At 51.5% G+C, this 27487-nt stretch overlaps 11 protein-coding genes across 11 annotated transcripts, besides 3 other annotated features; 4 read left to right on the top strand and 7 right to left on the bottom strand.

The window, feature by feature from the left end:
* Positions 1-393: 393 nt before the first annotated feature.
* On the bottom strand, positions 394-2247 carry PODANS_7_3980 (uncharacterized protein; the record flags this gene model as incomplete). The annotated part of the gene is made up of 1 exon (XM_001907581.1): positions 394-2247. The coding sequence occupies one exon, from the start codon at positions 2245-2247 to the stop codon at positions 394-396; it is 1854 nt and encodes a 617-aa protein (XP_001907616.1).
* A 1962-nt stretch (positions 2248-4209) lies between these two features.
* On the top strand, positions 4210-5357 carry PODANS_7_3985 (uncharacterized protein; the record flags this gene model as incomplete). The annotated part of the gene is made up of 2 exons (XM_001907580.1): positions 4210-4611; positions 4674-5357. 2 exons carry the CDS (start codon positions 4210-4212, stop codon positions 5355-5357), a joined length of 1086 nt encoding a protein of 361 aa, XP_001907615.1.
* A 211-nt stretch (positions 5358-5568) lies between these two features.
* Positions 5569-6186, bottom strand: PODANS_7_3990 (uncharacterized protein; the record flags this gene model as incomplete). The annotated part of the gene is made up of 2 exons (XM_001907579.1): positions 5569-5956; positions 6020-6186. The coding sequence occupies 2 exons, from the start codon at positions 6184-6186 to the stop codon at positions 5569-5571; spliced, it is 555 nt and encodes a 184-aa protein (XP_001907614.1).
* A 1733-nt stretch (positions 6187-7919) lies between these two features.
* Positions 7920-9221, bottom strand: PODANS_7_4000 (uncharacterized protein; the record flags this gene model as incomplete). Its single annotated transcript, XM_001907578.1, has 1 exon — positions 7920-9221. One exon carries the CDS (start codon positions 9219-9221, stop codon positions 7920-7922), a length of 1302 nt encoding a protein of 433 aa, XP_001907613.1.
* Positions 9222-10238: 1017 nt separating this feature from the next.
* Positions 10239-10318: a long terminal repeat (arthroleptis).
* A 1084-nt stretch (positions 10319-11402) lies between these two features.
* PODANS_7_4005 (uncharacterized protein) lies at positions 11403-13317 on the bottom strand (the record flags this gene model as incomplete). The annotated part of the gene is made up of 3 exons (XM_001907577.1): positions 11403-12246; positions 12310-13025; positions 13111-13317. The coding sequence occupies 3 exons, from the start codon at positions 13315-13317 to the stop codon at positions 11403-11405; spliced, it is 1767 nt and encodes a 588-aa protein (XP_001907612.1).
* A 54-nt stretch (positions 13318-13371) lies between these two features.
* Positions 13372-13517: a long terminal repeat (LTR centrolene).
* An 812-nt stretch (positions 13518-14329) lies between these two features.
* PODANS_7_4007 (uncharacterized protein) lies at positions 14330-15154 on the top strand (the record flags this gene model as incomplete). Its single annotated transcript, XM_001907576.1, has 2 exons — positions 14330-14672; positions 14961-15154. 2 exons carry the CDS (start codon positions 14330-14332, stop codon positions 15152-15154), a joined length of 537 nt encoding a protein of 178 aa, XP_001907611.1.
* Positions 15155-15207: 53 nt separating this feature from the next.
* Positions 15208-15395: a long terminal repeat (LTR centrolene).
* A 3499-nt stretch (positions 15396-18894) lies between these two features.
* On the bottom strand, positions 18895-19638 carry PODANS_7_4010 (uncharacterized protein; the record flags this gene model as incomplete). Its single annotated transcript, XM_001907575.1, has 1 exon — positions 18895-19638. The coding sequence occupies one exon, from the start codon at positions 19636-19638 to the stop codon at positions 18895-18897; it is 744 nt and encodes a 247-aa protein (XP_001907610.1).
* A 758-nt stretch (positions 19639-20396) lies between these two features.
* Positions 20397-21212, top strand: PODANS_7_4020 (uncharacterized protein; the record flags this gene model as incomplete). The annotated part of the gene is made up of 1 exon (XM_001907574.1): positions 20397-21212. One exon carries the CDS (start codon positions 20397-20399, stop codon positions 21210-21212), a length of 816 nt encoding a protein of 271 aa, XP_001907609.1.
* Positions 21213-21456: 244 nt separating this feature from the next.
* PODANS_7_4025 (uncharacterized protein) lies at positions 21457-21870 on the bottom strand (the record flags this gene model as incomplete). The annotated part of the gene is made up of 1 exon (XM_001907573.1): positions 21457-21870. The coding sequence occupies one exon, from the start codon at positions 21868-21870 to the stop codon at positions 21457-21459; it is 414 nt and encodes a 137-aa protein (XP_001907608.1).
* A 1036-nt stretch (positions 21871-22906) lies between these two features.
* PODANS_7_4030 (uncharacterized protein) lies at positions 22907-23425 on the bottom strand (the record flags this gene model as incomplete). The annotated part of the gene is made up of 1 exon (XM_001907572.1): positions 22907-23425. The coding sequence occupies one exon, from the start codon at positions 23423-23425 to the stop codon at positions 22907-22909; it is 519 nt and encodes a 172-aa protein (XP_001907607.1).
* A 797-nt stretch (positions 23426-24222) lies between these two features.
* Positions 24223-27427, top strand: PODANS_7_4040 (uncharacterized protein; the record flags this gene model as incomplete). The annotated part of the gene is made up of 4 exons (XM_001907571.1): positions 24223-24492; positions 24561-24800; positions 24925-25090; positions 25161-27427. Coding segments are annotated over 4 exons (2943 nt in total), but the record flags the coding sequence as incomplete, so codon positions are not given.
* Positions 27428-27487: the final 60 nt, after the last annotated feature.

The following is a 27487-nucleotide window of genomic DNA, read 5'->3' as shown; positions in this document are numbered from 1 at the left end:
TGTGGCTGTCGATTCCTTCGCTGCAGTTGGTTCGAGCTGTTGAGTCCGAGTTCGGATTTTTGTTGCATGTCGACGAGGCCAAAGTTCTTGGAAGTGACGACGATGGCGCAGGAAACCTGTTTACCTTGACCTGGGGGTCTCTTGGCCTTGTTCATCGTGGACGTGAGGCCTTTGTGTCTGCGGTTTTTGGTAACCATTTTTCCATGCAGAGTCCATGTCATGAGCAACGTGGGCAGGTCGGGCAACAAAGCCTATTGCAAGTGGCACAGCAGAAACTACGACGAAGGTGGGCAATAGATGTACCTTTGTCTAAAGACTACTCTACACAAAGATAACAACCGACATTGCAACAGCTCTCGTTGATGGTCTAAATCTTCTAGCAAACCCCTCTCACTAGTACGGGTAATCATCATACGGATACTCATCAAACTCGTCAAACTCATCATACTCATCATACTCTGGCGCGTTAGGCCTCGGGCAAGGCTGATACACCGGAACATCCCTCTTTGCCCGCTTCTCCTCCTCCTCGACCTCGTCACAATCCACCTCAAACACCACCCCCTTCTCCTCAAACGCGAGCTTCACCCCCATAAAGTGCTCATCAGCCTCCACCGCCCCCTCCAGCACCCACGTCCACGGAATCTTGCACACCAGCATCACCTTCTTCAGCCGGTTGGTCGTCACATCAAGCGACTTTGCAAACCTCATCAGCATCTCCACGGCCGCCTGACGATACGCCTTTTCCCGGGTGTAATGCTCCACCTTCTTTTTCGGCTTCCACATCTTCATGTCAAAGTACAGCTTCTCATACCGCCACCACCAGTCCTCAATCGTCAGCTCCATCAAATTGGGCGGGAGCAGTGACAGGAGAGGGAGAACAGCCGCGTTTTTCATGTTTCCGTACAGCGTCTCGAGCTGAATGCACAGCTTCTCCAGGTTTTTAAGCTCGGGCAGGCAAATGATCCTCCCTTCTGGGCCGATAAGCTTCTCCATGTTCTTGAGGCTCGTCCACCCGACATCGAGGTTCTTGAGGTGCTTCTTGCCGTATTGTTGCAAGCCCAGGTTGAGCGACTCGTGGTCTTCCTCCTCTGAGCCGTGAACGCGGGGCCACCTTACCGGCCCGTCGTCTTCGATCCGGCGAGGGGTTACGTACAGTGTCTCCAGGTAAGGGGCGAACCTCAACAGGTAGTGAAGATGGTGAGGCATTACCATGCTGTTGTGGAGGTAGATGTGCTTGATGCCGCCGAGGTAAGGGTGGTCTGGAGGGAGGGAGGCCATTGTCTTGTAAAACTGGGTAGAGCCAGGATGTATGGCATGAAGCCTGGCCATGATGTTTTGGTTGAGGTTGACGATGGGGTTGGTCCAGTCGCCGCTGTCGCAGGTGACTTCGACCGTGGCGAGCTTGGGCAGAGCCGCAAACAGGGGGAAGTAGGTGTTGCATTTGACGCCGTAGTTGTCTGGGATGTCGCAGTCACACTCGTCGATCTCGAGGTGCTTGATCATTTCGGTGTCACCCTGCAAGAGGAGGGTATGAATGTGTTGGTAAGGGCGCTCTTCATTTTTCACGCTAGGGTCGCGAGCCAGGTCGAACTCATGTAAGTCGCCGTGCATTTTATGAAACAGGATGTTGTAATCGCCGTCCTCGTCACAGATGGGGACCTCTAGGAGGAGCGTCTCTACCCTCTTGCAGCTGGCGAGGACCATGGAGAAGATGTTTTGAGGCAGACCGTCATAGTAAGGCTGCATCCAGTGACTGCAGACTGAACCTGCCTGCATGATTGAGTTGCGGACGTACTGGGCAATGACTCCGGGGGCGTCGGATGGCTTGAACCTGCCGAGCTGCTCATGCATCGCTTCTTTCACCCCGCGGATGACATTGTTGCGGGTCAGCGTGATGTGACATGAGAGAAAGCGGGTGTGTAATCCGTAGTGTGAAAACTCAGCCAGGGTGCGGAAAAGAAGGAGCATGGTTCGTGGGTTGGTGATGGCGATGACGCGGTAGAGGAGGGGGTGAGCCATTTCACGAAAGGTCCTCGTGACGAGGCAGAGACTGGCGAGGGCGCGACGGCACAGAATGAACTCATACCATGGCTCGCCTTCAAACATCTGCGCGAGGGCGACAGGGCCTGTCTCGCCGATTTCAGGCGGAGTTGGAATGAGACACTCGACGATGCCCATCAGAATCTCTGGCGGAAGCGTTGCCAAGGTAAGCGGGCTGCGTGCAGCAGCATGGCTGGTGATATCCATGATGCAGTTCGACCGGTATCTTTATGCACCCTTGATACCGATGGGGCGATGAGGTGCTGGAATGTCACGAGGCCGGAGTGAAGTTGTTGAAGTTTCCATGCTTCACCGGGGGACAGCAGGCAGTGGTTGCTGGTGGGGTGTTTTGGGAGTGGGTGGGAATTTCTGATAAGATAAACACCCTAACCCTGGACCATTTATCGCCGAGCACGTCAACTCTGTCTTGCAAACTGCAGAATGTTTTGCGGAATCTCCGAGGAAAAGTGAGAGGTATAAATCGTAGAGAAAGATTATGATCAATGTCCAAACACACTGAATCAACATGAACACCACGGTTCTGTTCACTGTGACTCCAAACAGTCGACCCAGTCCATAGGACTTGGAAGCGAGATGCTTTCGTCGGCCACACCCACCAAGGAAGCGATACAGCGATATTGTTGATGCAGTCGATGTTCTTGTCGGGATCGCCATGATCAAATACGAAGCCCTCATAACCAAAAGAGTTGTCCACTGTCACAAACCAGATATTTTCTGCCGATAAACGGTCGAAACGGAAGTTGGTCAGTGTTTTTGGTGACGTCGAGCACCGAGTGATGCTTCCCATCCACTGTGACCTGGAGGGATGCTTCGGAAACTGTCGAAGACTCCAGCAACGAGTGTGCTTCCAGCCAGAAGGTTCCATCCATGTTGGGGGTTCTGTGTTGAAGCACATTTCCGGGATGTAGTTGGATGCATTCCATGTGAAGCCTTTTTTCAAGAAGTTTTGCAAATCATCAAGATAGCAGGTGTATGTGCCAAAAATACACCAGGGCTGTTTGTTCATGACATTCCTCTGATATGCTGGGTGAAATGGAACCACGCAGTAGAGAATCCTATATGTCGGGCGACCGTTGGAGACCAACGTATTTTTCTCAATCAGTGGGAAGAAATCTGTCAGTGGGTGGCCGTCCAGGAGCTCCTTCGTTTCAGGATCCATCTTGTAGCTGGCGGAGTGCATGGAGAAAGAATGGAACTTGCAGAGTGTAACAAAAAAAATGTTTAGATACAGCCTGGCAGCCAAGAAAGGTGGCGCTAAGGGCTGCAAAACCCAAAACCCTATTTTTCAGAGCCGTTTGTCGGATTATGCTTCCACAACTTGCGCCGTTAGGCACCCTGTCTTGAGTGGACCAGAAGTCCAATCTCAGATTGTCACCATCATCAAGTTCTAAGAAGAAACCTAGAAGTTTCTCCACATCCAACCTAAGGTACGACGAATCGACTTCGCGATGCCCCGAGAGATTTATCGAAGAGTATCGTTAACTCATCAACCAGTAGTTGGAACCTCGACTCACCAACGGTTTACTAATCGTCAACACTTTTGACGGTTGACAGGCCGTTGTCAGCTAACCATTGCACTGTTATCTGTAAGCGGCAGCTAGCATCACGACCATCATGAATCCATGATTCAGGAGATTGAACCGGTAGTTATGACTCGAAATTCAGACTTGTTTCGAAGCTATTACTCATTTGCGGCGCGATTTGCAGTGCACGAATCTTGATCACTTATTGGGCACGGCTTCTACTTAAGGGGCAGGCGTCTCCCTCAACCAACAACGTGGGACTATCTGCAGACCGTTTTTCAGATGCTTTTCCTCAGCTATCCGTACTAAAGCACACCGTCGACCTGTAAAGATGTCAAAAATGGCGGCTGAAGCTAGGAACGGCCCGGTTGGCATTGGTAAGAAACGGTCTGACAAGTTCACTGCCCCGTGGCAGGGCTGCTTGTGATGATGATCAGGGGTTTCCTGGACAGTCAACCACATACCTTAAAGTGTATGCGTCAAGTTGGCTTTTTGCTTCTATCTTTTTTCTTCTGTGTACCTGCCTTTTTCTGGCTGGGAAGGCTGGGAAAAGAGGAAGCCCCTGCCACTTTTCAGAGCTTCTCAGTTGGGATCGAATATCAAGAACGCTCACATTCTCTTTACCATGCGGGCTTCACTCCTTTGTTCCGCCCTGCTTGCAGCCATTGCCTTTCCGCTCATTGGAAACAGCCTGGCAATCCTTGCCTCATCTCACTCATTTAAAAACCAGCTTGAGGGAAGAGACGATCTTGAGAAGAGAGATGAGCTCGACAAACCTCCGATATACCCGCCATTTTCCGAAGACACGCAAAACAAGCACCTACGTTTTGACTACCCCCGGATGCATTGGAGATCAAGACCATGGGAAGAGGGCTACTACCCCATTCACTGCGTTCATGAAGCCCAGTTCAACAACTTTTGGATTCTAGACTTTCAAGTCCGAGATGTGTGGTTCGAAGACTGCGGCGTCCCGTGGACGGTGTGTAGACACAAGGATGCAAAGGAAAAGTGGTATAGCATCTTGGATGTCAGTGTTTCCAAACAAAAGCCGAGAGATGATCTGGCGATACATTACTGACATCTCACCAGACCCTCAGCCAAGTCCCCGTAGGCATGCGCCAGTACGTCGCCAACCTGGTCATCCTGCCCGGCCCCATCGATGGCGGACAGGGCTCCACCATCCAAGCTGCGGCCTACACCCGCGGCTCCGTTTTGGTTTTCTCTCCCACTTACTTCAAGCTTGGTGTCTTATTCCATGAGATCACCCACATCATGGACATGGTAGCCCTCGCCCCGTTCCTCGAGAGTCAAGGGTTTCCCGAGGGAACGCCCTTCTCGAGAACAAAGTATTGGAAGTACGCCTACGGAAACGACACCGCCGTGCCAACTCCTTACTCTAGGGCGTCGTGGCAGGAAGACTTTGCCGATGCGGGGAGGTGGGCGATGAGTGACATCAGCAGGTACAGAGGGTTGCGGGAGTACAGCAAGGGTTGGGGGGCGTGCAGGACGCAGATTCGGGCCTTCCAGTGGTGGATGATGCCGAAGATTTTTCCAAAGAAGGGGATATGCACCGGCAAGGTAGAGGGTGGCTACGCGGTGAAGGTGGTGGTGGTAGAGGGACAGAATCCATTGGTTTCTCTTTTCCAACCAGGGTCTGAGAGTCGGGAGGAAGGCAGGAAAAGGCCAAATACCAAGGTGGCAGGGTCAGGCGTGGCACCCATTGTGCTGCCAGCTGGTGCTGCCAACATGTTCTTTGCTTACCACGGGGCTTGAGGGAGGGTTTCTTTTTGTAAAAAGTTTGCACATAGATTGCCGGCTCACAATTAGAGTAGATACATAGATACATTCGTGACCTTTTCGGTTTCATCAGAACAAGTATATAGAGAAAGTGTAAGTTAAAAGAACACGCAAACCGTGATCAACAACGTGCCTAATCGCTGGGACATCAAATCGTGAACATGGCTACCGACTCCACCAAGCCCCCCTAGCCCCTGACCGTTGCCCCGCCAACTTCCACACCAGATTTGGGTTGTGGATCAGCGGGTCTGGTCTCAATAACGCATCTTCTCCCCTTTCTATTCCAATACACACTTGTGCATCTTGAATCGCTGGCCACATCGACCCACTGATTTGCATACTTGATCCAGAGGTTGTCCCAATCGGTCCACCAGAAGTCCGTTGAGATGCACCCGTTACCGCCGTGAATCGAGATTACGTAGGGGAGCCCAGGGGCATTTGGAGCAGTTGTCCAAACGTCACCCATATGTGTGCAGTTGAGATCGAAGTGAACCGAGAAGTTTGGGAGGCGAAGGGTGGTGTAGAGTTTCCAGCCCAGGAAACTACCGTCGCCAAACGTGATGGTGAATGACCCGCTGGGTTGGACTGGTATCAGTAGGAGCACAGAAAGTGAGTATGGATAAGCTGAAGTCTCTTACCAATCTACTTCACCGAAGGTATCATCCCAAGTACAAGGTTTGTCATCACCAAGTTTAAGGACTTGGGACTGGCTCTGATGGTCCGTTCGATGATCTGCAGATGAAGGAGGTGCAGAGAAGACATTCAAGGCGTAATACGCCAGGTAGATCAGCAGTAGCCTGAGCATTGTTTATCAAAATCTTGCAAGAATTTGTGGGTGAAGTTATGCTCTGCGGTTCTTGGATGTCAGAAAGTCTGACCTGCTCTTATACAGCCCACCAACCCCGATTTGTTGCCACACTCCGGTGACAGCCCGAGACAGTACCTACCCGTGTATTGATGGAGTAGATAGGTACTTGAAGACTGTCTCGCTCAGACTGCCTACCGTGGGCCAAGCTGGGCTCTGAAAATCGCCTACCAGGTGCTCAAGTTCAGGTAGGCACACAAAAGCTCTGCATAGTGACTATGGACCATGTTTCGGACAGCTCGGACAGGAGGGAGGGATCCCATATTAAGGTAAGTTGAAATTTGTTTCAGCCTTGTCAGACAGTGTCTCATTTACCGGCTGCCAAAAGTTCTAGGGTGTAACAGCAATGCCACATTCACCTTCAGCTCTGCCCGAGTCCCAAACCGAACAATCTATCTGTCCAACTGCTTAGCGCAACCAGAAAACAAGATTGAACAATTTACACAGACAGCACTCGGCCCGATGCCCAAAAGTCCCTCAACCGATCGGTGCCGCCGAGAAACCTTCCTTTCAACACTTTCCATCCACCATGCGAGACAAACAACCTAACTCCCATCAGCCCCTCCACTCCACCCGCCCTTCCTCCTCCTCCTCCTCCCGACAAACCTTACACCCAACCTTGAAATCAGTATGATCACAAGGTTCCACTAACGGCACCCAAGCCAACCCCCCGCCTCCCCCGTCCCCCCCCCGACCATCCACCCTATCCGCGCAAACCCTCCCCACCGGCGCACCACCCAAACCACCATCCAACGAGTCCTTTCCATCATTCCTCGGCAGCCTACACCACCAAATCCAATTCTTCAACTCGCACTGCCTCGCACACCTCGTCTCTAGTCCCAACTCCTCGCATCGATAATGAGGCTTGATGCTCCCGTATGCACAGCCTTCTTCCCCTTCTGGACCGGGGCAGATGGGGGGGACATAAGGGGACATGTCAAACGCTTGGACTGCCCATAGGGACCAGGTGAGGGTTGTGCTGGTGGGCGGGGAGATGGAGATTGAGGAGGGGGAGTGGATGATAGTGCGGGAGAGAATTTCGGTTTGGGTGAGGGGGTAGGGGAAGATGGATTCGAAGTCGGGAGAGACAGGCCAGGGGTCTAGGAGGGTGATGTAGTCGATGGTGGTGGCGGATGGGGTGGAGGGGTTGGTGTAGGTTGTTGTGAGGGTTGTTGTGATGGTGGTGGGGTAGGTGGTTGTGGTTGAGGGAGGTGGTTGGGCTGTTGTTGAGCTGATTAGGGTTACGGCGAGCCACAGTTGGTATGTGGGGCCCATGGCCTGCTAAAGACTGCTGATGTTGTCTTTCAAGGTCACAACTGTCTGTTTCAACAGCCAGGTCTTCAATGCAAAGACATTGCGTCTGCTTGGCATACTGGGTTGTACATATAAGCACCATGAAAGTGCGGAGTTCAGCTACGTGCACCCACAGCTTAGCCGAAGGCTGATGCTCCTTTACCCGCAAAGTTGTGTGCCAGCAGGGTATTTGTCCAGAGTGATAAAGCCGGTAGATAGAAAGCTTCCGAAGAATCTGCAAGGCCACAGAGTGTAAGGCCAATGGTGCCTACACCAAGCACATCAGGGATGCAAGATGGGCAAAAACGATTCGAATAACATATGTACACGACGCACATGCTGCCTTGCCGACCGGGTGCCTGAATGTTGTTCCGATAGGCCTAAACCGTAGCTCCTGAGATCTGAACGGTATAGTCAACCCCGGTATTCGTCTCTGCTGTCAACTTGAACGGGTCAAACAGCACCAGATTCGCCGGAGTATTGACCACAACAAGCATGGCCTCTTCTCCATTTCCAACCGAAACATTCCCACTACTATTGACCAACTCAACATATCTCACAGCCCCGCTCGTCTGTCTCACCGCAAGGAAAGACGTCAACTTCCCCGCACCAGAAATCGTCACAGTGACACTGACGTTCACCGCCCCATTGGTCTTGAGCGGGGTGATGTTCGCACCCATATATCTAGGCCGTCTCGCACTTTTGACTCTATACCGCCCATTCCCCTGATTATCCAGATTGCCGTAGTTGATCTGCGACCTCTGGCTCCTCCACATGGCTTGAGCCTTGGGGTGGTTGATGTCCACAAAGGCCATCCGAGCCCAGTATTTTGCCACCACAGTCTGGATCTTCGTGCCACCAGGTGCAATGAGGCGTTCAAGCACGTGAAGCGGTGTCTCATCGCTGTATCGCTTGTACTGTGTCCAGACCCCGGGGAAGATGCTGGTGCCCAGTCCCTGAATCTGATCGGGGTTGCTGTGGAGGTAGGTCAGGAAGGGGAAGGCCTGGTAGTGGTTGGCTGTGTCGACTGTGCCGTCGACGATGACCTGATATGAGTCGCCAATGACCTTTTTGAGTTCAACTATGGTGTTGGCTTCAGGTTGGTTGTACTTTGCCCGTGCTGGGGCGCAGTGAGGAGAGGTGAGGTAGGTATCCGCCACGAAATTGGCGACGGTCTCCCACCAAGCACCGGTGCGGTACTGGTCGATCCACCACCCGGCCGAGTAGGTCAGGGCATGCCCAAACTCGTGAACGACGACACCTGGCTCTGCCATCCATGCTTTGACCACGTTGAGCCATGACAGTCCTCTGTTGAGGTCGAGGGGAGTGTTGGCGGCAGCTCCGGGAAGGGTTTCCACTTGGTAGACATTGAGCTTGTGCCAGGGCCCATTGTCGTGATCTTGTTTGTAGCTGAGTCCAGGGCTGCGCCATCCGAGGTCATTCACGAAGCAGGTGTATGCCGCCTCGAGCATGGCGATGGTCCTGTCGGCTACGGCATTGTCGGTTGCGCCGTAGATGCGGAAATGGGGGGAGTCTTTCCACCTAGTACCACCAGGGCCAACGTTTGGATTGGCTGTAAACTCGGCTGGTGGTGCTCTTGGTGAAACAAGTCCAGCTGAAGGCAGGGCATCAACAAGTGTTGACGCCCCCGCTAAGAAGATGGCCTGAGTCAATACCTTCATGATGGTTGGCCAGTCTAATGGTGGTGGTCTGTATTATTCTAAAACAACAGAGCAATGGCCTCATTATGTACAATCATCGACATGGACAAGTACCGGCATTCATATCGTCTGTATCTCTCTTTGTGACTTCTCATTCGTGGGCTTTTATGGAAAAAATAGATTAGCGCGTGGTTATGGACGTGACGGCGTTGAAACGCGGAGAAGAATACTCGACTGGGATGGAACTCCAGCCAAGGTCTTCCGCGCCGAATGTTACATTCCCATCAATTCGCTTTCGTCCCGGCCTTCTCACCTCAAGGCTCCTGTGAAACTTGGCGAACGCTTTTGCAGCTGCAATTGCAGACACCTCGAGCTTTATCTTCTGCAGAGCTGTCGGTATCACACTGTTGGAGGAATCGTAGGTAGTTAGCCAATGTGTCGATGCCATCACCAGTCAACAGGGCGTGTAGACATACAGTCGAGTCCAAGCAGTGGGCTAGGTCCATGATCAAGAGTTCTTCCCGTAGGTACTTCAAACAGGCGTCACCGCACCACTGGTTGCAATCGCCTCCGTTGCCCTTTGGTAGACCTGAGTTGCAGATGCAGGGAATAGTGTCACCAATTGCTGCAACGATTGTCGAACGGATGACAGCAATGGCAAGGCAAATGTTGAAAGATTTCATTTTCAAAGTTGACATGTGTCAGTTGAGATTAGAAAGGCGGGGTATGGCTGTCAATACAAGGCCACTTAAGAGGTATGAAACTGGGGGACCATGGGACTCTTAAAATGGGAGCAACCCTGAGATTTAGGCTGGAGAGCATTATGGAATGGCGGACAAGGCTGTGCTTCCGAAAGTGTCTGGATGAAGAACGTATTCAGCACTGTGAACAGGTGTTATTCTGCCGACAGCTGGCTGGCAGTTGTGTGCCATTCAGGGGTGTCTCTGTTGTGGTCTTCCCCATTGTTGACGAGAGGCCGCTTGCACACAAGTACCTGGAAAACTTATTTATGGCAGTTGTTCGTCCCTCATATCAAGAAGCCATATCACAGGCTCATTATGTCAAATCTTCTCTTGCTCTTTTCCTTTTATTCTTCAGATTCAGTGTACTCGTAGAGTACCTAACCTTAACAAGTTCACCTAGTTACGTAGTTGCAATACGTGCTCGCATTGCCGCCCATACTATTGATTAGCATGTTCCTCATCTCCGCCCTCTGGCAGACCTTTAGCCGTAGTGTCATTGTTGACCCGCCCTCGACAAGGCCCTTGAACTTCTCATGCTTGAGGGCGACGAAGGCGCGAATCTCCCGATACGTGACAAGCTGGCCCTTTTTCAAAGAATCTCCGGGTCGGCTTCCTGGTCGTACTCGTCGAGATTCCCGTTAGTGAGGCGTAAGAAGCGAAAAACGCGTTTGCCTTGGGGGAGACCCCTGCGTCCGTCTCTGCTCTGCGTACCACGTCGAGGATGTTATCTCCTTAAATCTCCTTCAGAACCTCCTCGGCTGTCTTCGCGCCGGCGTCGAGCAGAATCCTGATTATGTGCGTCTGGTTCATCTGGCGGGCCATGTCGAGCGGCGTCGTCGAGATATCCCACAAGGTGTTCAGGTCCACTTTCCACTTGAGCAGCTCACGCACGCAGTCGGTGTGGCCGCTGTTGGCGGCCCAGTGCAGTGGAGCCTAGCCGTAATTGGTAGTGATGGACGGGTTGACACTGTTCTGGAGCAGGAACTTGACGTTCTCGATGTCGCCGCTTGCCGCCGCCTGGTATAACCTCGTGATGCCGGCCGGACCTCTTTCGTTGGGATCGGCGCCGGCGATTCGCAGAAGTTGGACCACTGGTTCCCCCAGCTTGCTGTCAGCTTTTGCGTACGGAACAAAGAGAAATCTCTTATATATGTATATGCTCACCCTCTTTGTGCTCCCTGTCTCCGTTCGCTGTGTATGTTATCTAGCCCTCCGCATCCCGCAGGTCTAGCTTGGCGTTTCGGTCGAGAAGAAGCTTGACGACCTCCACGTAGTTCTGGGCCGCAGCGATGTGCAGCGCCGTCTTGCGCCCTAGGCCGCGCGCGTTAACCCCGACACCGCTTTTTAGCATCTTCTCGACAACCGACAGGTGGTTCGCCTCGACGGCGAGGAAGGAGGCGGTGATGTAAAACATCGACATCTCCGCCGGGAAGGTCGCCTCGCCCGCCGCGAGCAGCTTTTAGATTGCGCCGATATCGCCTAGGCCTGCGGCAAGCATCAGCTGAAGGTAAGTACTAGGCTGTATCGCCGGGGTAGACGCCTGCGCCTCTGATGCGGCCTGCCCCTCTAACACGGCCTGTTCCTTACAGTTCTCAGGAATGGCGCCCGGTTTCTCCGCTGGGCCCTCCGCTGGCTTCTCTGGCTGCCAGAGCTTGCCACCGGAGAGCAGCATAAGTAGAGATATTATGTAGTGAACAATGGCAAGAAGGGGCAGCCAGAAAGGGCTAGATTTGAGCATTTCAAGCGAGTGCGCGTCCATCACGACATCCTTCGGCGACGCATCTTTGAGAAAGCGGGCTTGAGGGTAAGGAGCAAGAGCAGGAGCAGGATCAGGAGCAAGGGTGAGATTTGTGGTGATCAAGCGCTTGATGATGTCGACTTTGTTGCTCTTGGCTGCGTGCCGCAGTATGTTATGGCCTGCCTTGTCGAGGAAATTGATGGATCCGCCGTGGCTGAGGATGACGTCCACCACGTCCCAGTTCTCTTCGGCAACCGCTATCGACAGCGGCATCCTGGAAACCGGATCGAGGATGTTGATGTCGAAGGGCGCGTCGGCTGTCTCAAGTATCCACAACACGGCTGGCGGCCAGCCGAGGAAGGCTGCCAGGTGGATGGCATTGGCCTCACGGTCTGGCGCCAGTCTCGGCATATATCCGGTCGACTGTGAAGCAAAATGACTGTCGTTGCTAGACTCCTCATCAGATGACCAGTCGAATTGCGAGTCTTCCATCATATCGTGCCAGAGATTATTCGGCCCAGGCTCTTCCTCTTCTTCCACCTCGTCAAACCCATCGCTGGCGTCGCTGCTTCCGCCACCGCCACCGTCACCGCCCCCAGACATAAATTAGAAACTCGCATAGTAGGACGAATCAAGAACTCGGAGAAGGAAGCTCCTTTTGGAGCCGCTCTGCAGGAACTCGACCAGCGACTGCGCGATCCTCGGCGCTGTCGGAGCATTGCTCAGCTTCCGCAGGTGATAGGCGATGTTCTTCGCTGCGTACTCGGCGAATGGAAACTTGTTCATTTTGTTCGAGTATGAGAGGCGGTTGTCGGCCGAGGCGCCATGGGCCTCGAAGCACCTCTGGAGCTCCTGCGGGTTCCGTGACTCGTCTGTGTCGTCGTCGGCGAACGAGATCTGGCCGTCCCGGTCATCGGGTTGCTCCAAGACCTTCAGGGATAGGTAGCTGGTGCAGGTCTGCACGATGGTAGCGTGGAAGCCGGAGAAGCGGTCCCTGAAGTAGCCCTGGGTGGTGTAGTGCACGCCGCAAACATCCCGTATGTCATCTTCGGGGTATATCATGTCCAAGTCCAGCTCAAAGTTGCCGGGGACGACGGAGAGGGCGTGCTGGAGCTCCTTGGTGGCCAGCGGGCGGCTGGCGCACGCGATCCACGACAGAGTGTCGACGGCAAGCTTCCTGTCGGCCTCTTCCATGCCGAAGATGCGTGCCATGGTGTGCTCGTACAGGTCGTCGATCTTGCGCGGGAGGCTACATAGGCTGCCACGGATCCCCCCCCTAGGTCCGCTCAGCCTCGATAGACTGCATCTGGAGAAAGGCGACCAAGAACCTAGGCAAATTACGACCTTTTAGCCCCGTTACCTCTACCGCGCCGATTTTAGTCGTGGTCACTCAAATGCTATCGCACGCGCTCTTGATGCTATTCTTCACTTCTTCCTGGAGCGTGGGGTCCATCTTCAGGAACTTCTTCAGCCGCGGATATGATTTGAACTCGTGGTCGATGAAGAGATCGAGATCGGTCGAGTTTGCCGTGATCTGAATCTGCTCAGAGTCGCTCGAAACCTCGTCGAATTCATCCAGCAGCCGAGACGTCACCAAAAGCCTGACGTTGCTGGACTCCGGTTGGAGGAGGCTCATGAGCCGGAGCCAGTACTCGGGCTTGCATTCGTCCAAAGCGTCGACGACGATGAAGGCGAAAATGAGGGCCAAAATGGCCAGAAATGGTTGACAAATTGGTATTACAGTAAGTTGGTTGTTGGTTTTTAAGTCTTAAAGTAAACAGTAGGAAAATCCAGCCTTACGAGCAAACCGGTGTGGGTTTGGTGAAACCTGGGCCCCTTGTCTGGTGCCCCACACCCTGTGACATGGGGGCGACCTACGCATCCCTAAGCACCATAATTTGAGCAGACTGCCGGATCTCCACTTATCGAACCTGTCTGACTCGATGAGCCACCTCCCCGGGTAATTGTCGTTGTCGCCCGAGTCGGCGTGATGCGCGATGTGCGCCTGCTCTGGATGCGGCCGTGTGTCTGGTAGAAGCTGACGCGTGGCGCCAGCCAGTTCAGGATGTCGGCATCGCGCCTATTGAAGGTGGATGCTCGCCTGGTTATGTAGACGTTGTTGCCGTTGTGGACTCGCGCGTTGCCGTCGACGACCTGACTCTCTATCGAGATCGTGCCTTGCTTCTTTAGGCCCTCTTCATCATGCTCGGCCCAGCCCCTGTCCTTCGGTGCCGCCCTCATCGTCTAGTTGAGCTCAGTGTGGTTCATCTTCTGGCACTGCACTGAAAGACCAAATAGGGTAATGGTGTGCGTATCGCCCTGGAAGTAACAACACCCGATGCAAGGCTCCCGCCGCGAGAAAAGGGGGAAAAGAAGGAAGAAAACAGCGGTCCCGGCGGCTGATGCTAATGTATGTCAGATTATATGTAAAGGGGTTGATGACCAGGGTAGATAAAGTAGATGTACCTAGAGGTAACTAGGATTTCCCTAAAACATGCACCCTGTAGACGCCGAAACCTAAGGTACCTAGGTACCCCAGCCACTCATGGAATTGGAAATATCTAGACGTGAATTCAGACTATCTTTTGACTTTGCGTCCGCCCAGGCTCGGCGCCTTCATGTTGTAGGTGGGAAATGGTGCCGAACCCATGTGTACAGACACCGAGAAGATCAGCGCAGGGCCGCCGGCGGAGCTAAAGGATACACTGGAACTGCTCCGCATCCTGGCCGCCCAAGTTGACGGCGCTGTCGGCGCGAAGGCGGTAGAGGCCGCCGCCAGCCATGGTATTTCTATCGGGTCTGTCGACGTAACGGACAAGGCCAGGCTGCGGAGCGGCAATTTCGTCAGCACTGCCTGGAAAGAGGAGATGAATCTCCCCCAGACTGACAGCACCGTGGCTATCAGCTCCCTGCGCGCCGGAGGCGAGTCGCGTGTCACGGCTGGCAACACGTACGCCGAGAAAGACAGCTTCTGGGACTGGGGGCGTGCAGGTGCATCGTACCCTGGCTCAAGTTTGCAAGCTTTGCTTTGTAGGTACCTACCTACCTAGGTAGCACCACATTGTATTCCATCTCTCTCCTGCTGCGCGACAATTTAAAACTATCGGTGGTATTCCTGACCCAATGCGTTGAATGAAATGGTCGTTTCCTGAGTATGTAACGACGGGGTGCTCGTTACCTTGACTTTGTAATTGACAATTGAATGCCCGAGGCTAGCTGTAGCAGATTTATTTAGTCATTCTTGCAGACAGGCAGAGCATTGACCCCCATTCCTAACAGTGAATGCCAAGTCAGCAGGCGGAGGAGGGAACCCGGCGGCAGATTCCGAACCCGAGGGGTCTGCTACTCCCACAGGAGCAATCATTAGAGGTGTGGTAGGAGGTGTTGTTGGTATTGCGATCCTGGCTATTGTCATGTGGCTCCTCCACCGCCGTCGAGCAGAGTATCAGCAACTAAGCATACAACAAGGGTGATTACACTGTCTTGGGTGTCAATACACCCAGGCTGGACGCCGGGTATCAGTACATGTTGTAGGGCTGGTGACCTAGGAAAGTCACTGGCTGCGAAAATGAGGCCAAAATTGGCCAGAAAATGGTAAACAAATTAGTATTACAGTAGTTGGTTGTTTGTTAGAAAGAAAACAGTAAGAAAATCCAGCCCCAAGAGCAAACCGGTGTGGGTCTGGGAAAACCCAGGCCCTTCAGTGTCCCACACATGTACTCGGAGTTGCCTGGGTATGCGCAAAGGCACAATGGAGCACCTGTTGCAATCCGCATTTCAAATCGGAGAGCTTAGTCCTCAACATCTCCCTGCGGAGATGCCTAGCCATCAAGTGGCCGTCAGGCCAAGTTAGAGCGCAGGGTCTGGAAGATGGTGGGCGAAAGACGATTGCAAGCTGGGGACAAGTACCTAGTTGGTAATTCAAGTTATTTGTGAGATTGTTTGGAACGTTGTCTGATTTGATCAAATGCGCTTGCTTTGCTGTTTCATCTTTTTCAAAGAGTAAGCATCGCATTGTGTCAGCGGCGCATCCGATCTTGTTTTAGCTAACCGCTGGCTGAAAACCATCGTGCTGTGGCTGAAGCTGATGTTTCTCAAAGCAATTGGTCGCGTCGGACTCTACAACGAGGTCTCAGCCTCAACTGTACCGCACAATGTCGCGTTTAATCTTCTAAATTCAACAGCCCCCAGATGCGCAAACGTCTCGCATAAAATTGAAGTACAAGCCAGTCCCCATTCAAAGCGTTCCTGAGTTCTGTTGTGTCACTAATTCTCCCATCTTTCTTTGGCCCAAGTCCAGTCTCCTTCATTCACTTTTTACATCTCGCATAAAATACGTTCTTATACATACATCAACCTTTTCCTCCTTTTCTGTCGTCTCTTGTCACAGTAATCATGAATTGCAAAGGGGCGTCAATGTCAGCCTTTCTTTTGGTGGCAAATTTTGGAGCAGCTCTTGTCGAGGCGGGAGTGCTCTATGTGCCCTCTACGGGTAATCATTGGCAAAGAACAGGTACCGACTCACAAGTTTTACATTTAGTCTAGGTACCCTAGAAGGTTACTGACATCTTCCGTGCCAGTAACTGCAAGATCGGAAGATGGGGAAAAAGATTCCAATGGAGCGATCACTGGCGGCGTAGTAGGAGGAGTTGTCGGTCTTCTGGCCCTCAGTGTCCTCTTATGGTCCTTCTACGCTCGACAAACCAGAAACACACCTGTGGCAAACACAAACACCTCTGCTACCACGGACTCTGAGTTGGAGCAGTTACCTAAATACCAACAGTTTGATCCGAATCAGGCTAGCAAAGACAATTATTCAGGACCCAGCGCACCCGAGATGAAGGTTGGGGACGGGTCTCCCGACCTGCCCGAGTATACTCGAGACCCTCCCCAACAATCAGAAAAATCTGTGGTGCCACCGACAGATTCCGTTCCCGAACCGAAGACGCCCGTTGGTAACGGTTCAACGGCACAGGTCAATCATGCATAGTTGAGGTTATGGAAATGGATCAACTACACGGGGCTTGGGGTGTTCAATGGTTACATATTCGCACTAAAATATGAGCGAGGGTTACGTGGTGATATGTGGGCTAGATAAATGTTCATTACTTTGACATCGGTTAATCTATTAGTATGTATTTATAGATTTCTTCTTGCAACCTCGAGAGAACCCCTGCAGTCCAACAGTCTTGGGTAATATCAACATGCATATCCGCGGGATAACCCTCTATGAGAAGTCTCTCTGGAGGACTTCCAGACATTTATATCATAACACCATTGAGATGACAGGCTTCAGGGACATGCACAGACAGGGTACCTTGATCTTGTTTTCAAGATGCCCAACTTCGTTTCATATGCGCTATTCAGCTTCACGGCGCTTGTGTGATTGACTAGAGCTTCAGAAGAACTCACACCTGATGCATGCCGACCTATTATTGCCGACTATGTGGACGGGGGTTCGTACCTTTTCAATGGAAGTTCACCGCAGAATTTCATGGTTGTGGAAGTGTTTCTAGGTGAACAACATAGCAGTCGGAGCGCCCCGGGAAGAGCCAATCCAATACCTGAACAGATGATTGTCCCATTGGGTTCAAGGTCATCCCAACCGTGGCCCAGTCCGGAAAGAAGGACACCCGATATGTTTGCAACAGCGTTGGCTTCACATTAAATAGGCGAGGATCAACTTGGCTCTCTTCATGACACGCAGTGCACAGTTCTACAGGCTACCTATCATGTCACCCCTCCCTAACCAGTCTTCTAGTCCCCTGCCGCTGAGTCAAATCACGTCGGAAGTCCTTCGATCCCAATACTAGCAACTGCAACCAGAACCACAACAGCAATGATGACATATACCCGTTACAATTTTACGTCACCTGCCTACAATACAAGCACATACCCTACAAGCACCTGCGCTATAACACAAGTCGTGACAACAATGATCGATCTTGGTACCAGAATCTCAACAGGTGATCCAACAGGGTAGGACTATGGTCACGTCGATGTTATCGAAACAGTGAGTTCAGGTTTTTCATAACGGAAAAATTTGCACCACCCTGCCAGCAAACTGCCACCCCAGATATCACGCCGAGCGGGACGAGATCGGTGATGGTGACCGTCACGGCAAGTAAGTCAGCGATCCTGGGTTGAAATTACGAATGTACATGTATGCTGAGAGGGACCAAGCTGTGACAACTGTGGTGACGAGAACGCAAGTATGATGCGCTTTTAATCACTAAATGAAAGCTAAACGTACTGGTTAACCCGGTGTTTAAGGAGAATTTTGTTTGGGACCCCTTCGATCTGGTGTGGACACCCCTCCCCATTTCCATGCTTTTAACATTACGAGATACGTTAACCTACTTTTAAGGAGATATAATTTTTACTACTGTTTTATAAAAAGATAATAAAAATATTTAGTCTGCAATAGCCCAAAAATAAGTATTACCGATATTTTTTACTGTTATTTCTTTTTTAAAAAAAGGTAAATATTTAAAATATATATGCAGAGCTTTCGGAAAAGCAGTGTAAGTAAAATCGAATTCATCTTGGAAGTCGGAGTAAGTGGGAAGTGAGTGCTGGATTTTTGGATTTTCTTCTCAGGGTTAGGATTTAGGTGGCTAGAGGGGTCCCAAACAAAATTCTCTAACTAAGACCCCCAGGCCTCGTTGGCTCACCGGCGAGATCTGTGCCGTATTATCCAACTTCATCTGCTGCCACAACCACGACGAGTCATAAACCTCACAATCGTGATTCGGGTACTACCACTCGTTCCTTGCGAACAGCAACAACTGTACACTATTCGACGTAGGTTCTGCCCATCTTGGTTGTACGCAAAACCGCTGCAATTACTAATAACATCACAGGAAAACAGTTTCGACGATTGTCAGCAACAAGACAGTGGAAGGGCATTGCAGTTGACGTAGGAGGTCTAGATTGTAATAGTCAGATTGTTTGAGTGTAGCATACTCGAGGCAACATATTGTCAGTTTTAGTCACGATACTTCCATGTCACTAGGTAGAAGCAGAATAGGTGCAAGTGCAAAAATGTTTATGAAAGTCACTTCTATTCCATGTTGTTACAAGTCCACCCAAACACTGAGATCAAATCATCCATTACACTATTGCACTGAAGCCTTCAAAATCCCAATTCCAGAACGCCAAATTCCCTTCCTGATAGTACATGTTCTAGCTGCTATTCATCGCAACCCTCCGCTTAGAAAATGGTGATCCGTCTCCTCTCATAAGCCTTGGCCTTGGGAACCCGGATTCTAAGAATGCCGTGCTCAAGGGCGGCAGTGACCTCGTCGGTATTGATGCGGCCAGGGAATTGGAATGTCCTGGAAAACTCGCCAAAGTTTCTCTCCTGGAGCCAGTACTTGGCAGGTGTTGGTGTCTGCTGGGTTTGTTGCTGGGCAGGCTGCTTGACAATGGCAGTGGGGGTGGTGGGTGAGGCAGGGCGGCTGGTCACAGGAGTGACGGCGTCGTACTCCTCATCCTCGGTGTCGTCCTCGACAGTCGCCTGGTAAGGGCTTCTTGGTCTTGGCTGCTCCTCGGGGTTCTCAGAGATGGTCTCTTGGGATGGTGCGAACAGCTGCTCGTAGTTGCGCTCGACTTTGCCAGAGATGGTGATTGTCTGGTCTTCGGGGAACTCAATGGTGATGTTTTCCTTTGCAACACCAGGAAGGTCGGCGTAGAGCTCATACGCATCCTCTACCTCCCGCACATCAAAGGCTGGCTGGAAGCGCTGAGGCCGGGCCTGGGGAAGAGCCCTCTGTCGTGGCTGCTGCTGAAGGTGAGGCTGCTGGGGCTGCTGCGTCTTGGGGCGCTGTTGCTGCTGGTGCTTGCGCTCAGGCTGTTGCTGTTGCTGGGCTTGCTCCCACTCATCAAGGAAGCGGAAGAGAGGCATGAAGTTGGGCTCCTCGGGAGCGCAGAAAGCGGGGGCAAAGAACATCGACATATTGACTGTTGGAGTGTTCTTGTTGATGCGGGTGATAGATTGTATTTTTGAAGTTGTTGTAGCTGAGTGATGTTCTTTGAGCGTGGTTGGAAGGCTTGGGTTGTTGTGTTGAAGCTGGCGATTAAGTGTTTGTTTGTTGATGCTGATGCTGATTCCGATGAGAACATTTGGACAAAGAAAGCGCAAAACTGGCAACTTAAGTATTCAATTGAGCTGTATCTAGACTACACTACATTACGAAGCTTTGAAGGTGTTGCGAATGCTCCAGAATCGTCTTGCTGAAACGCGACACTCTGATGCCTGGAAACAGCATCACCAAAGCAGACCAGCAAGTGCTGGAAACCACTGGAAGTCACTGCACCCACAGCTGTTTGGGAGTGCTGGAAACTTCCAGAAACTGTCGCTGCTTGAACTTGGTAAGCTGATCCGAAGCTGCTTATCGATAAGGTAAGGCTTTTATCTTATCGGAGCTGAAAGCCTTGGCACATACACTCGCTGGGTTAGGGTTGGTCAAGGCTGTGCAAGAGATGCTACCCCCATTATTTGGACCCACTTGCCCCTGAGAGCAATTGCACAGGCCTTATCCCTTCTGACCAGGATCCCAATCCCATCGGATTACTAAGAAAGGAAAACAATCTTGGCCCCTGTGCTAGTAGACGCGTCGGGGTGATTTGTTTCTTTGGCCTAACATTGTCTTTCACTGACGTTGACCACCAACTATAGTCACTCTTTCAGCAGCACCAACGCGCGCATACAAGATGCATCTTCCTATGCAATTTCTCCTCGCTTCGGCTCTTCTTACCGGCCTTGGTGTTTTCGCCCGCGGCCCGCCCGGCTCTGGCCCCCCCTCAGCAGAGGATGGACCCGACAAGCTGGAAAAGTGTGGTTGCACCAAGATTGCAAACGCTATCATGAAGTGCCAGGGAATCGACTGGAAGAACACAAGGTCCGACAAAGAAACCCGCGACTGCGTGTGTATTTCCAATGAAGACCGCGAAAACGCGTGGTATGGTTACATCCACAACTGCCGCGCTTGCCTCAGCCCAGGCAGCTACGACATCAACGATTTTTTCGACAACTTCTCACGCACATTCTCGCAACTGTTGGTTTCCTGCACCAATGCTGGCGGAGGTGTCACTGCAGATGGGAGCAGCATTTGCGCTAGCAATTACTACTTTGAAGGCTGTGTTTCACTTAAACCTAATGGCAACAGCTGGGCCAGTTATGAGGTTTTTGGTCGGAATGGCGATGAGGCTCAGAAAGGGAACGGAACGAGGGCCCTCAATTTGGTGAACCCCAATGGAGATGACTCGGACTCGGACTCGGACGACGAAGGAACCAGCACGACCCTCACCCTGACTACTTCTACCAGCTCGGTCACTGCCCCGACTACGGATGGCCAGGATGTCACGACCACCCAAGCTGAAGAATCTGCAACTCAGGATCCTACAACCAGTACCGAGACTACTCCTGCTGGTACTACCGCCCCTGCTGGGTCTTCTGCTATGAGCGGCGCTGTCGTCCCTGGGTTTATGATGACTGTTGTTTTGGGAGTGGGATCCATGTTGATTTAGAGGGTACATGGCACTTAACACGAACGATGATGTTGAAAATGTTGAAATAATAGGGGTAAATAGGGGTTTATAAACATTGAGCTTCTCCTGTGGACGGGCGTATTACATGTGTAATCAGAAGGAAGGAGACATCGGTCCCTACTTTTATGGATCTTGAACCATGCAAAGCTTATCCGAAATAATGTAAATTCACTCTTCTCCAGACTCCGACGCTGCGAAAAAACCTCTAGCTTTCCTTCCACTTTCAGGCCAACTCCTCTTGATTCTTCGGCGTATAATATCTCTTGGTTGGTTTCTCCGGTGGTCCGTCGATGTTCTTTTTCTGCTCCTCAATGTCCCACTCCAACGGATCGTCCTTGATCTCCTCCTGATTGAGAAGCGCATGCAACTTGTCATTGGTCTCGACAATGGTGCGACGAGCCTGTTCGATCTCCCACTTCAGCTCTTGGACGTTGAAGACGAGGTCGGAGACTCTCTGCCGGGCTTTGTTGACAATGTCGGGGATCCTGCCGGTGAACTCGTCGGCAATGTCCTTGGTGGCCGGATAAGCAACGCTGAGGGCCTTTTTGTAGGCTTCGGTGATGGATGTGAGGCTGAAAAAGCCTCCCTCTGGCTTGGTGTACACTTCGAGCTGTTGATTTGAGTCGGTTTCAGACATCTTTGAATGGGAGTGTCTGGAAATGTCAGCTAACTCTGTGCTGTTACGGTTGTGCGTAGATGGAGCTCAAGTTCAACTCACGTGAAGCTCTGCTAGAAATGAGTAAGAGAGACCGGGCTACCACTGAGCGTCCGGTCAGTAGGGGATTGGTGAGAGGTGTGGTCTGTAAGGTATGTAGTAGTGACTTCTGGTAAGTGATATCCTATCGAGCTCTGTGCTACTCTATTTTCCCTTGAAGGAAACTAGACGATTTATACATCCTCGCGCCTTTGTTGATCCCGAATGTCTCCGTCCTCGAAGCCATAGGAGACGATGAGACTAGCGGCTGTGAATGCCCTCAGACGGCGATGTCGACGCCAATCCAAGACTGACTGCACTCATGCCTAACTTCATAGCCTGGAAATGCTTCCCTCATTTTCTTTGTCCTCAATTTTGAGGATCTCGGTCGGAAGGCTGGGACAGCTGGCACCGTCTAAGCTCATTCTAAGACTGTGGCCGGGTTCCAAGGCGTAAAGGATTGGTCGCCTGATGAAGTTAGGCTTGGGATAAACGGTGTTGCCGTTCTGCTCAACATGGCAGAGCCCTGCTTGCATGCATAAGACACGTCGGGTTCGTGCCTAGTAAGGCCGTTATCAACACCGGCATCTCACAGAGCACACCATTTGCCCCCCACCTTGAACTACTTGTCGGCACCTTGTTGCGGAACCAGGTACATTCCCTGTATTTTCGGGGTCGGCAAAGTCGGTTTGAACCTCTTTTTTATGCTACTGCATGCCATGCGCAATGTCGGGTGGTGTACAGCTGCCCGACGACAAACCTGCATGCAGATGACAGAAGGCTTGGCAAGCATCGGGGCAATTAGCGAACTATCGTTCGCCAACAAATGCGGCTTTATGCGTAGTTATGATCACAAGGACAGTCTTGTATGACGAGAGTGTAGCTATTCTAACATGATGTTATGCGCTAGGTAATTACCAAACACCGTGACATCCCAGACGACACATGGTTGTCGCTGACAACACCGACAACCAGACAATCAGAACGACTTTGATCGGGTTCGGCCTGTCCGGTACCTTATCCCACCCTCCAATTCCCGGATTCTCTCCTCCAGTAGCTTTTCCAAGGCTGTCGGGGATGACAAGAAGGTGAACTCAGTGTCATCCACCTGGATGTACTTCCTCAACTGATTCCGCAGCCGCGATATCTCCTCCTTTTGATCCTCGCATTGATATGTCAACTCCCAGTTGTGAGATATCTCCGCGCCAAGTCGCTGCTCCACCTTCTTGATTTTGCTTCCAAGTTCTGCAATCTTGTGTTGCAGGCTAACCTCCAGTACTGTTGCGGGTATCATGGCTGGGTTCATGTTGTTGGGATCGCTAAGAGGTATACTATCCCGAAGTTGTGCCTCCAATCTGCGGACTTTGTCTTTCAGGTCGTTGCATTGGTACTCTAGCTCCCACTTTCTCGAGACATTTTCCTTTGTTATTACTTCCAGCCGCGATACTCGCTCTAGTGCCAGCCGGGCCTGAGGGTTGAGTTGGGCGTTTGCGTCCATAGGCGACGTGGAACTGATCAGTAGCGTGATGGGTCCTAGAGATGTTTCCGGGTTGCTGCTGGAGTGGAAGTCCGATGATCTGGTGTGTGTGGACGCGTACCTCGAGGCTTGGTGACGTCGTTTCCAACTACATGCAGATTTTTCATGTGCTACGTGAAGATTGAACTGTCAATCTTTCTCCCTTATCCCGGTCATGTGCAAGGCAGGTGGTGCAGCAAGGCAGGACTGGCTTCAACTTTGAGGGTCAGGTTGGGCACCAGCCAACACGAGCAACCCAATCACCCACGCCAAGTCCCTGACAGGACCCCCACACAAGGTGCCCTTCCACACCAAGGTTCGGAGCGTCCCGGTATCCAGTAAGAAGCTGTCCCATGAGCCTCATTGTGATGAATCGATGCGAGAAGTGACATGTTCACTTAACCCCCCCCGGACTGATGCAGAGAAATGGGTTCGCCATGTCCACCAAGCTCTTGGTACCCCTGAAACCAGCCCCACTAACTCCAAACTACACAATCCCAAGTTTACGATGACGACTTCCATTTACAGACCCAGACAAGAAGAGAAAGCTTTTGATGACAGCGGTGGCTCTGCTATTAAAGTCCTTCATCCAAAGAACGAGCCCACAGCTAGGGTACAGGCCGAGTAAGTTCACATCCTATAGGTTTGCAATGAACTTATCAGATCAGTGCTAAGTATTCCCAAACAACAGTGTTGTCCTTGTGCCCGGACTTGGGGGACACTTCATCAAGACCTGGCAGGCGAAAGACGACTTGAAAACCGTCTGGCCATCAGATCTCTTGCCTGACTACGTTACGGATATCAGAGTTCTTTCATTCCAGTACAACACCTCGCTCAATGGCACCATGAGCATGCTTGGTATAACAGAGCATGCAAATGACTTGCTGAATTGGTTGTACAACAATCGAGAAGATGATGAACCCGCTACCTTGCGGCCAATAATATTTGTCGGCCATAGCCTGGGAGGGATGATCATCAAGAGGGCATTGTACGTGGCTCGCTTTGTCCAGCAAAGATATAGGGGGATTTGGGAGGCATCCCGCGGCGTTGTAAGTTTCAACCGGCAACAGTCATCGGGGTGGCTAACACTGAGAAGCTGACGCTAATGAAATCTCAGATGTTCTTTGCAACTCCTCACCATGGGCTCGATAGGAACACTTGGAGGGACTTTGCTCGATTTGTGCTTCAACACGACGCTCCAGTAAAGGGAGCAATGCCCACCCGCACCATGGTCCGACAACTTGAGAAAAACTGTGATAATCTCCGAGATATCACAGAAGATTTCAAGCCCTTGTATGACAGCCTAGCATTTGTTACATTTGTTGAAGAAGAACCAATGCCGGGTCTGAAACATGTTGTATGTACATGCTTCACTACCTCTCTCTTGCAGTATCCTAGAGTATTCTCCATCTTGTCCAGTTATGCACCATAAAAGCCCAAAGCTTGAAATGCAGCTGCTGACAGGCTCCCTCACTACTTAGCTTGTGAATAGTCTTTATGGGAAAATGCATCATGGTCATGAGAGGCACGACATGCTCGCAGGTAACCATCTCACAATCTGCCAATTTACCAGAGAGGAAACTGGTGCGTTTCGGCTCATTTGGGACGGAGTCGAGTTTCTCAAAAAAGACAAACCAAATGCACTGGGTACGTATGCAGAGATTCCGTGTCCAGTCTATTCATGTGGATGTTGACTAAGACTTCTACATGCCTTCAGACATGGCTGGTTACTTAGCCAAGAGAGCCCTGTATTCACTCTCTTCCGACAAATTCCACGCCTACTTTCTCGGGAGACAGCACACTCCTGGAACGGGCGACTGGATAAAAGAGCGTCCCGAGTTTCAATATTGGTGCAAAGGGGAGGCTGGGAATGGCAAGCTGTGGATACACGGCCCGGCAGGCAGCGGTAAAAGCTTCTTGACCAAGCACATCATTACACACATCCTACAGCCTAACAACATTGTCCGATCTGACAGCACGGTTCCACACGAAAGGCAGGAGGTCATTCATTGTTTTCTCAGCAACATGTATGCATCAAGAAACAACATCGATGCTCTTCTACAATCTACTTTGCACCAGGCCTTGCGACTTCAGCCTCAAATCATCAAGGAGTTCCTCCTGCCAACCTTTGAGGATGCTCAATCACGAGAAAGATCAAAAGGATCGGTGTGGACGGCAGAAAGGCTAGTGGAGCTGTGGCCCATAGCAATGGCAAGAGTGATCATGGGATATCAACACACCATGACGCTTGTCGTTGACGGGCTAGATGAAATCCCTTCTGATGACCAAACGGCCTTTTTACAATGTATCAAGAAGCTAGACCAAGGCCTCGGTCAGTCCAAGCAGTTGAGATTGTTGGTGGTCTCCCAACACAACTCAACGATCCAGAAGCACATTCAAAGCCTGGGAATCAACGACTGCCCCATTCAACGAGGAGACAATGAGGCAGACATTATGAGAAGTATCAGCGGCCTTTTGACACGTCTGTTGGAGAAGGTAGCACCTGGTGACGAAGATTTCAGAACGAGGGTGCTGGGTGACATCAAGGGCAACAGGGTCGATGACTCGTATCTGCGGTCAATTCTAAGAAGCGAAGAGCTGAAACGCACACGCCTGAAGGACAAAGACGACATTCTAAAGGCTCTGAAAGAGATTCCAGATGATACACAGCATCTCTGTGATCGCCACTCAGACCGCCTGCTAAACAGCTACGATCCAGACACATCCCGGTTCATCAAAAATGTCCTCACCTGGGCCGCCTTTCAGGAAGATGCGCTCAACATCACGGAACTTAACACCGCTTTGGCAGTGGCCAAAGCCATGCGCAAGTTCCCAGGAGCCATCATCACAGAGAAACAGCTAGCCGATTGCCTCGACGAGAACCTCAAGGCCAAAGTCGATTTCTACTGCGGACCGCTTGTCAACTTCGCTGATGGACGCCTTTCGTCTCTTCACCGAACCGCCAAGAGCCATATTGCAACCAAGCTCGAAACTATTGCTGAGAAGAACCCAGAGGAACTCACCCCTCAAGGCCTACTCGCAAGCAGTTGCACAATGTACCTCAGCATGCAAGAGGCAGAACGACCGGCTGGAGAAAGCTCCGAAACCAGTTGGGAGTCTCGAATCCGGAAGACATTGAAGGACCGCCCGTTCATGCGTTATGCTTCGCTATACTGGCACAAACACTATCATCAAGCAGGGGAAGACGTTGACGCAGACACCCAGAGACAGAAAGAATTGCTGACGCAAGAAGGGGATGGTCGTGCCAAGTCTTGGACCGAAGTGTGGTGGTTCATGAGAAGGGGGTCGGAGCAAGCCTTCCCCGAGGAGGACCTTCGTCTGGCGGACAAGATTGTCAATAGCCCGCCTGACAACCCAGGAGGCGGTGACAGTGAGGTTTCTGGATCATTGCCTCCACGGCACCAGACAACCCGACGCCAGGCCGATACATCGGGTTGCACCCTTCCTCCGCACGAGAGATCCGGACACGTCAAGAGGGCCAGCTGGAAGGAAGATAAGATACGATTGCAATCCTCGCAACCGATGATCATCATTGAGAAGGAGATTATTGAGGTGGAGAGAGAGGTCGTAAAGGAGGTTCCAGTCGAGAAACAAGTTGTCAAAGAGGTCGTGAAAGAAGTCAAAGTAGACGTCGTAAGAGAGGTCAAAGTGGACGTCGTGAGAGAAGTTCCGAGGGACGTTGTCAAAGTAGTGATCAAACCAGAGGTGCAGCAGATCGACAGGATACAATACATCGAGAAGAAGAAGAACAGGAAACAAAGGAGCTATTTCGGGAATATCAAGAAAGCAGTCAGTAGTGTTGGTACGTCGCACCACAGTTCGGATGATTTGGTCTGGCCTAAGCTAACGAGAATATCACAGGTAAGGCAGTCCGAGGCAAGGATTTTGACTCTGACTGAGATTCGGCTACTGTTGATGACTTATATACCTACTGATACCCGCAACGCGACAGACATGAGTTAGAGAATATAGGAGTATGAACATCGCTGCTGACACAAAGCCACCGTTTTTATATGTCTAAAA

This window comes from Podospora anserina, chromosome 7 (assembly GCF_000226545.1).
Source record: "Podospora anserina S mat+ genomic DNA chromosome 7, supercontig 1".
NCBI classification, from domain to species: Eukaryota; Fungi; Ascomycota; class Sordariomycetes; order Sordariales; family Podosporaceae; genus Podospora; species Podospora anserina.
Note: the sequence above shows the minus strand (reverse complement) of the source record. Positions and strands in the feature narration are given on the sequence as shown.